This window comes from Salvelinus namaycush, chromosome 31 (assembly GCF_016432855.1).
Source record: "Salvelinus namaycush isolate Seneca chromosome 31, SaNama_1.0, whole genome shotgun sequence".
Lineage (NCBI taxonomy): Eukaryota > Metazoa > Chordata > Actinopteri > Salmoniformes > Salmonidae > Salvelinus > Salvelinus namaycush.
This window is the reverse complement of record NC_052337.1, coordinates 16613306-16622801: the sequence shown is the minus strand read 5'-3', so window position 1 is coordinate 16622801 and position 9496 is coordinate 16613306. Positions and strand designations below refer to the sequence as shown.

At 41.2% G+C, this 9496-nt stretch overlaps 1 protein-coding gene across 1 annotated transcript; it reads left to right on the top strand.

The window, feature by feature from the left end:
• The first annotated feature begins 1080 nt into the window (after positions 1 to 1080).
• Positions 1081 to 6919, top strand: LOC120026242 (high choriolytic enzyme 1-like). Its single transcript, XM_038971063.1, has 8 exons — positions 1081 to 1117; positions 1261 to 1326; positions 1475 to 1531; positions 4910 to 5024; positions 5213 to 5385; positions 6310 to 6391; positions 6682 to 6803; positions 6915 to 6919. The coding sequence occupies exons 1-8, from the start codon at positions 1081 to 1083 to the stop codon at positions 6917 to 6919; spliced, it is 657 nt and encodes a 218-aa protein (XP_038826991.1).
• Positions 6920 to 9496: the final 2577 nt, after the last annotated feature.

The window sequence follows — 9496 nt, the reverse complement described above, 5'->3', positions numbered from 1 at the left end:
TTTTTAGGTCTTCCATTATCTTGAGTTGTCTGCTAAAGTGGTAATAAATTATAGTGAGCCTTCAGGATAAATGATTATATATGTGTCATGTGAGTGCCCTGTGAAGTTGGAATGAACTTTTGAACCTGTTTTCTATTTGTCAGGACAATGAGACTTAATTCTGTAACCTATGACGTCATATCTTGTATATAAACCTGTGTTTATGATCAAATGGCAGCGTGCTCCGAGAATAAACACTATTATCTAATTTTGATAAGACTGTATCCTGTCTATTTTATGTTAATAAGTATCTTACAAATTCTTATAAATAGACAGATTGAATTTAATTAATGAGTACATTAGAGGAATTATTTAATTCCACTAACAGCCGGACACCAGTTTGAGTTCTGGAGGTGAAATGGAAGGGGTAGAAGGTGTTGTATGCAGAGGAAGTGTAGAAGGTAGTGGAGGGTGGATCAAGTGTGAGGGATTCTGAGAGGATCCCTGTGAATAGTAGATCTTTGCCAGAACAGAGGGATAGGCCAATGAGTGATATATGTTTCAGTGAGGTTGGCTTAGCATTCATAGCAATTGTTATCAGCTGTACCGCAGAGATGACACGTAAGTCATAGAAAATAGATGTTGTGGTGGCAGCTGCAGAGATGTACTTGGGGGTACGAGATTCGATTTCAGAATTGTTACAGGGTGTGTTGAGTAGTAGTGTCTCGCCCTCTCGGGTCGTTGGCCTGGGGTAGGATAAGACAGGGTTAAAGTAGTGGAATAAGGTGATGGGTTTTAATGAGTGTAGGGTTAGTTAGTAGAGTCATTACATTTTTCACGTTTCCCCTTTCCCATGTTGTATCACAAAGGTAATGGATTCATACTATAGTTCAGTAGAGGGCGATAATGCAACATATTGGATGCCAACCGTCTTTAAACCTCACCGAAGAAGAAGAAGGAGAAGAAGGAGAATGCACCTGTTCTTTTGTGATTGCTGCCCTGCCCACTATTTGACTGGAAGGAGAGCTATTGCACACATTTGTTTGTGCTGTTTCTTTGGTTGTTTTCTCCCAAATCTTGGGGGACAATCGTTGTTGCAACATGGTTTGGTTTCTGATTCTCATCTGGTTTGTCCAAGGTAGGACCAGTCATTTTGTTTTCGTGATATCCTATTTTTGACTGTTGTCCATTTGAGGTAGGCCAGGCCAGTCTCACTGAGGACGCTAATTGGTGCATCATGTTATTATGTAACATGTATTATGTTACCCATGTGTATTTCAGTGGGCAGTGTTCCCATCGCCAATTTCACAAATGCTACTACTTCAAATTCTGCTTTCCCTGCCACAGGTAAGCAGGGCTGCATTGGGGACCAGTCATTTCGTTAGGTGACAGGCTGAAAGCTAGGCCTCTAATCCATTGTTATTTCATGTAGGCCAGCCCCACTGCAAAACTGTTGTTCTGTTCCTCTTTATAATATTTTCTTTCTGTATTTCAGTGTACAATTCTACAAACCCCATCAACAATTCTACAAATGTGACTTTCACTGACACAGGTAGGCCTCTACTGTGATTCTCAAGTCAATCTTTTGGCGTGGTGGGCCTAAAGAAACAATTCCATTGGTTGTCTTGGAGTTCATGCCTTATCTATCAAAAATAAAATATTGCAAAATGTGTTTAATGTTAACAATTCCCTTTAGATTCTACTGCCTCAATGGGGCCACGTTACAGACAAAATGACTGGGTTAAAATGGCTGAAACCAGAGAAGGTAACACATTCATTAGATGAAGTGCACTATCCTGGACCTCTATCATGAGGTTTGGACTTTATTAATGGCACTGGAGGTAGTGACTTGTAACCAGTACATGTCATGTCAGTGTGGTTGTTTCAGACCCTCTGTCTCTGTTACAGAGGACTTACAGTTCGACATTGCTATTGTGGAGGGAGACATTATGATTTCGGTGAGTCTATGATCCCTATTGCCTAGGTCCTGTTACTGTGTTTTAGGATGATGAATCAATCAAACTGTGATACCAACTTCTGGTATACACAGCCTGAAACTAATGACTGGACAATCGTTCAAGACAGAATGTTGACTAAAATTACATTTGAATTTACTCTACGGGTAAGTTTGTAATTCACTACTCGACTGAGGGACCTTAAAGATAATGGTATGCGTGGGGTACAGTTATGAGGTAGTCATTCAAAAATCATGCTGGAAACTATTGCACAGTAAGTCAATGCACATAGTTGACTTGTTCAGCACACTTTTCCTCCTGAACTTATTTAGGCTTGCCATAACGAAGGGTTGAATATTTATTGACTCAAGATGTTTTAGCTTTTCATTTATAATTAGTGTTCAAATTGAAAAATAATTCCACTTTGACATTAAGGGGTACTATGTGTAGGCCAGTGTAAACACATTTTCCCAAGGCATATTGCTTGTTCTTATGCTCTGAGTGACTCAATCATTATAAAATCAATGGGGCCCCCATTCATGCCATTTTAGATTCTCCCAGAATGTGTTTTTTAGAATTTATTTAGGTGAATATTAGTTATCACATCTTATAAAAAATATATTCTGAGTGTACAAAACACTAGGAACACATTCCTAATATTGAGATGCACCCCCTTTTGCCCTTAGAACAGCCTCTATTTGTCGGGGCATGGACTCTACAAGGTGTCAAGTGTTCCACAGGAATGCTGTTCCCATGATTTCGCCAATGCTTCCCACTGTTCTGCCAAGTTGGCTGGTAGTGGATCTCTACTCTGAAATGACTTGTTCCATCTCATCCCACAGATGCTTAATTGGATTGAGATCTGGTGACTGGTCAGGCCACTGCAGTAAGCTAAATTCACTGTCATGTTCATGGAACCGTTCCTAGACAATCCTAGCCTTCGGAGATGGTGCATTATCATGCTGAAAAAAATTATATTTGTAGATGGATACTCTGCTGCTATGAAGGGATGCACCAGCTTTTCAATGCTGTTGAGATATCCTGTGCCATTCAAACTTTGCTCCACTTAAATCATGGGGCCCAATTTGTGCCATGAAAATGCACCCCACAGCAAGACACCACCACCACTCACCAGCCTGCAATGTTGACAAGTGGCATGATAGATGCATGTACCCGTGGGTTTCTCCATACCCTAGTCATCCCATCAGCGTGAAACGTCAAGAACCGGTGTTCATCAGACCAGACAACGTTTTTCCAAATCACCAGTGTTTCTTAGCTCACTGCAACCACAGTTTCTTGGTGGAATTCTGTAAGGTTTTGGGTGTCATACCCCATTCGTGTCAAGGTACAGACCTCCCGGGTGGCGCAGTGGTCTAGGGCACTGCATCGCAGTGCTAGCTGCGCCACCAGAGTCTCTGGGTTCACGCCCAGGCTCTGTCGCAGCCGGCCGCAACCGGGAGGTCCGTGGGGCGACGCACAATTGGCATAGCGTCGTCCGGGTTAGGGAGGGTTTGGCCGGTAGGGATATCCTTGTCTCAGTATGTAAAAAATGTAATAAAATGTATGCACTCTACTGTAAGTCGCTCTGGATAAGAGCGTCTGCTAAATGACTAAAATGTAAAAATGTACTATAAGTTGTGAAATATTTTATGGGTCTTTGGGCATCAATGTTATACTTGACTGTCAGTTGACTAACTATTGCTCGGCACAATTCGTGTCAGCCTCCTTTGTCCTCTAACATAAATGACCCGTTTTCGATCATTGGCCTGCCGTTGGCCGGATGTCCTTTGGGTGGTGGTCCATCCTTGACACACGGAAAACTGAGTGTGAAAAACCCAGCAACGTTGCAGTCCTTGACACTCAAATTGATGAATCTAGCACCTACTACCATACCCTGTTCAAACGTACTTAAATGTTTTTGTCTTTCCCATTCACCCTCTGAATGGCACAGATACACGATCCATGTCTCAAGGCTTAACAAGCCTCCTTTTAACCTGGTCCTACCCTTCATATACACTGATTTGAAGTGGATTTAACAGGTGGCTTCAATAAGGATCAAAGCCTTCACTTGGTCAGTCTGTCATGGAAAGAGCAGGTGTTCCTTATGTTTTGTACACTGTGTATATTGCTCCGTTACCTTTTCTATATAGGTAATCTGGTTTTAGTCATTTAAGTTGACACTGAAAAGGTTTCTAATTCATAATTTTAAGAAATAATTTCTGGAAACGCAGAAATAATTGAATGAATTAATATCTGAGGCCTATACTCTACCGAAATCTGGATTTAAGACGAGGTGTTGATTTGTCCTACAGGAAGACCGATTAGCTGTGAAGTCACTTTGGCCAGAGAAAGAAGGCGTCACTTCTATCCCCTACAAGATCAACGATGATCTCGGTCAGTGTCGAATACAGTAGGAGAGATGAACACTGTAACACTAGATGTTTTTTAATACAGTGGGAATCAGTGGTGGGAAAAGTACCCAATTGTCGTACTTGAGTAAAAGTATAGATACCTTAAAAAAACGTTACTCAAGTAAGTCACCCAGTAAAATACTACTTGAGTAAAAGTATTTGGTTCTAAATATACTTAAGTTTCAAATTCCTTCTATTAAGCAAAGCAGGCGGCATCATTTTCTTGTTTTAAAATGAGTGGATAGCCGGGGGCATACTCAACACTCAGACATAATTTACAAAAGATGCACTTGTGTTTTGTGAGTCTGCCAGATCAGAGACAGAAGGGATGACCATGTGTTTTCTTAAGTGTGTGAATTGGACCATTTTCCTGTACTGCTAAGCATTCAAAATGTAACAAGTACTTTTGGGTGTCAGGTGAAATGTATGGAGTAAAAAGTACATTATTTTCTTTAGGAATGTAGTGAAGTAAAAGCACAGATACCCGAAACTACTTAAGTACTTTACACCGCTGGTGGGAATGGTATGCACCGTCTAATGGTAGATTGTCTCTGATCCACACAGTGGACAGAAAGAGAACCATACTAGCAGCGTTCAAGCTCATTTCAGACCAGACGTGTATCCGCTTCCACGAATACACCAATGAGATTAACTACATCGAGTTCATCTCTGGGACAGGGTGAGTCCAAAGTGGGCACATTAACACATTCTCTCCTTCCCAGCAGTTTACAGTTAACTCACAACCTCTCCTTCCTTTTCCTCTGTTCAATCTGCTATTTTTTCCCCTCTTCCCGTCATCCCCTATTTTTCCTTCATTTCTCTCCTCCCCCTTCTCTCACCTTTTTCTCATTCTTCACTTAACTCTAGCTGTGCTTCGTATGTAGGACTTCAGGGTGGGGCCCAGCCTCTGTACTTCGGTAGAGCCTGCAATGTGGGGAACCTGTGTCATGAGCTGATGCATGCCCTGGGCCTGCACCACGAACACACACGGCCTGACCGTGACCAATACGTCACCATACAGTGGGACAATGTGGTCCCAGGTAACTCGCACCAACAAACATACTACACCACCTCACGGGCATTGCTTGTGGATCAGGGGCTGGGCTGGTCAATTTATCCCATGGAGCGCTGCAGTGTGTAAGCTTTTGTACCAGCCCAACACTAACATACCAGATTCAGCTTTTTGTGGTCTGGAGTGAAGACCGTATAGAATAACTATTGACATTTAGTATTTTATTAGGTACTGCCTAAGCAGCAGCTACTCTTCCTGGGGTCCACACAACATGAAACGCTATATAACATTTAATAGACAGTACAGCACAAGGACAGAACGACATTAGTTTAAAATAAGAATACAGGCTTACATACATTTATGCCTTAACGTTCCATTCATGTACTTAATATAACGGAAATACTGGAGCCATTAATGGCCCCATACATTGTGACCCTTTGCTTTACTGTTAAAATTGCTTTGTCTAAGCAGGTCCTGATATCCTAATCTCACAGCACCAGTTCTGTAAACACCAGAGAATCTCACATCAGGAACCATGAGTGTTCTTGTGTTTGATGCCAATACTGTGCAGACTTATGTAATTCATAGACTACTGAATGCGAGTGCAACACATGGAAATGCTATTATGTGGAGTTTAACTGAGGTCAACTCATTGTCCCTGGCGTGAACAGAGCCACATATCGTATTGATTTGCACCTAAGTTTCACCCCTGCTTTGTTCCCCTGACGTGAATGCTGGACCTTGTTTCGCTAAATTCCCCTGACATGGATAACGCTACCTTGTCATCTACAGTTACTGCCCGTAATGGGGTAACATGTAAGCTCTTGAACTTGTAGGCTGTTTTATGTTACCACCTGCTATGGGGTTCATTAGGTAAGATGCAATATTCATGCCTTGAATTGTGTAGCATCCACCAGTCACACAATCTACCTCTTGTAACTCTGTCTTCCAGGAAAAGCAAAGAACTTTGTGGTGAAGAAAGGAGACACTCAGGACCTGCCCTATGACTACGACTCCATAATGCACTACGGAACGTCAGTCACACTCCTCTCCTCCTTATTCCCACTAAAGTCCTAATTTTACTCACCTTGTTTTTAAACTGCTAGCAATAAGTACATATTAGTTTTACTGGGCCTCTGTACAGTATCCAGCTCCAGTAACATTTCCCGGTGCTTACCAAGTGGATCCCTATTTAGGTCACTATTTTTTACCTGGGCTCTGGTCAAACTATGTGCACTATATTGGGAATGGGGTGGCATTGTGACGCAGTCCTTGTTAAAGTAGCAAGTCCTCTAATCCCCCATTGTTGGGTTTCTCCTGGCAGATACTACTTCTCATCAAACCGGAACCCCACTATTGGCTCCAAGAAGAGTGGAGTCCAGATTGGACAGAGAAATCACCTGAGCCCCCTGGACATAACACGCCTTAACAAACTCTATCAATGTGGTAAAGACATGCACACACAGAGACAGGAAAAATATCAGAGTTGGGCTGCCTTTGTAAATGCAGTCATTCTCATGCTGTATTCTAACCATGTTCATGTCCTGTCTTTCACAGAATAACAATGCACAGTTTAGCATTTATTACACCATTTGAAGATTTCAACACCGCTGCTGTCGACTGAAGATTCCAACACAAATGGCACTGACATTTTAACTTCTCAACAATGAATAAGTTGAACTAGTCCCTTAAAGCTTTCTGATGTATTATACGTGTGTTCAGCAGCAGGCAGTAGTTTAATTTGTCCTGTGTGCTCTTGCTGCCTTGAATTAGGCCTATTCCACTGCACTTGTCTTGGAAATAAATAAAATGACCTAGACTGAAAAGAATCCAGTCAGTGTGATGTTTCTTGCAGTGTTCTATTTCATTCTATAATGGACCTTCTCAGCTATGCTCATCATACATCCCAAGGTGGGATCAGAGATGAAGTAGATCTAGCATAGAAGGAGAGACGACTTAAATTAATGGTGATTAAGGTATAGAACTTGGCTGACTAGCTAGGCAACAAATTATTTAAACGATGATGCTGTAACACAGGACTTAGACAGCAAAAGTTTGTGGTCACTTAGAAATGTCCTTGTTTTTGAAAGCCTTTTTGTCCATTAAAATATCAACTTCATCAGAGTGTAGATAATGTAAACTATTGTAGCTGGAAAAGGCAGATTTTTAGTAGATTATCTACAGTTGATGTCGGAAGTTTACATACACCTTAGCCAAATACATTTAAATTCAGTTTTAAACAATTCCTGACATTTAATCCTAGTAAAAATTCCCTGTCTTAGGTCAGTTAGGATCACTATATTTTAAGAATGTGAAATGTCAGAATAATCAAGATTAATTTCAGTTTTTATTTCTTCATGTTCCCAGTGGGTCAGAAGTTTACATATACTCAATTAGTATTTGGTAGCATTGCCTTTAAATTATTTAACTTGAGTCAAACATTTTGGGTAGCCTTCCACAAGCTTCCCACAATAAATTGGATGAATTTTGGCCCATTCCTCCTGACAGAACTGTAACTGAGTCAGGTTTGTAGGCCTACTTGCTCGCACATGCTTTTTCAGTTCTGCACACAAATTTTCTTTAGGATTGAAGTCAGGGCTTTGTGATGGCCACTCCAATACCTTGACTTTGTAGTCCTTAAGCCATTTTGCCACAACTTTGGAAGTATGCTCGTGGTCATTGTCCATTTGGAAGACCCATTTGCGACCAAGCTTTAACTTCCTGACTGATGTGTTGAGATGTTGCTTCAATATATCCACGTACTTTTCCTCACTCATGCAACCATCTATTTTGTGAAGTTCACCAGTCCCTCCTGCAGCAAAGCACCCCCACAACATGATGCTGCAACCCCCGTGCTTCACGGTTGGGATGGTGTTCTTTGGCTTGTAAGCCTCCCCCTTTTTCCTCCAAACATAATGATGGTCATTATGGCCAAACAGTTTTATTTTTGTTTCATCAGAGCAGAAGACATTTCTTTAAAAAGTACAGTCTTTGTCCCCATGTGCAGTTGCAAACCATAGTCTGGCTTTTTTATGGCGGTTTTGGAGCAGTGGCTTCTTCCTTTCTGAGCAGCCTTTCAGGTTATGTTGAGATAGGACTCGTTTTACTGTGGATATAGATACTTTGTACATGTTTCCTCCAGCATTTTCACATGGTCCTTTGCTGTTGTTCTGGGATTGATTTTCACTTTTTGCACCAAAGTACGCTCATCTCTAGAAGACAGAACGCGTCTCCTTCCTGAGCGGTATGACGGCTGCGTGGTCCCATGGTGTTTGTATTTGCATACTATTGCTTGTACAGATGAACGTGGTACCTTCAGGTGTTTAGAAATTACTCCCAAGGATGAACCAGACTTGTGGAGGCCCACAATTTTTTTCTGAAGTCTTGGCTGATTTCTTTTGATTTTCCCATGATGTCAAGCAAAGATGCACTGAGTTTCAAGGTAGGCCTTGAAATATATCCACAGGTACACCTCCAATTGACTAAAATGATGTCAATTAGCTTATCAGAAGCTTCTAAAGCTATGACATCATTTTCTGGAATTATTCAAGCTGTTTATTAAAGGCACAGTCAACTTAGTGTAGGTAAACTCCTGACCCACTGGAATTGTGAAATAATCCGTTTGTAAACAATTGTTGGAAAAATGACTTGTGTCATGCACACAGGAGGTATCCTAACCGACTTGCCAAAACTATAGTTTGTTAACAAGAAATTTGTGGAGTGGTTGAAAAAATGAGTTTTAATGACTCCAACCTAAGTGTATATAAACTTCCGACTTCAACTGTACATAGTTGTACAGAGGCCCATTATCAGCAACCATAACTTCTGCGTTCCAATGGCACATTGTTAGCTAATCCAAATGTATCATTTTAAAAGGCTAATTGATCATTAGAAAACCCTTTTGTAATTACGTTAGCACAGCTGAAAACTGTTCTGATTAAAGAAGCAATAAAACTGGCCTTTAGACTGGTTGGGTATCTGGAGCATCAGCATTTGTGGGTTTGATTACAGGCTCAAAATGGCCAGAAGCAAAGTACTTTATTCTGAAACTCGTCAGTCTATTCTTGTTCTGAGAAATTAAGGCTATTCCGTGCAAGAAATTGCCAAGAAACTGAAGATCTCGTACAACGCTGTGTACT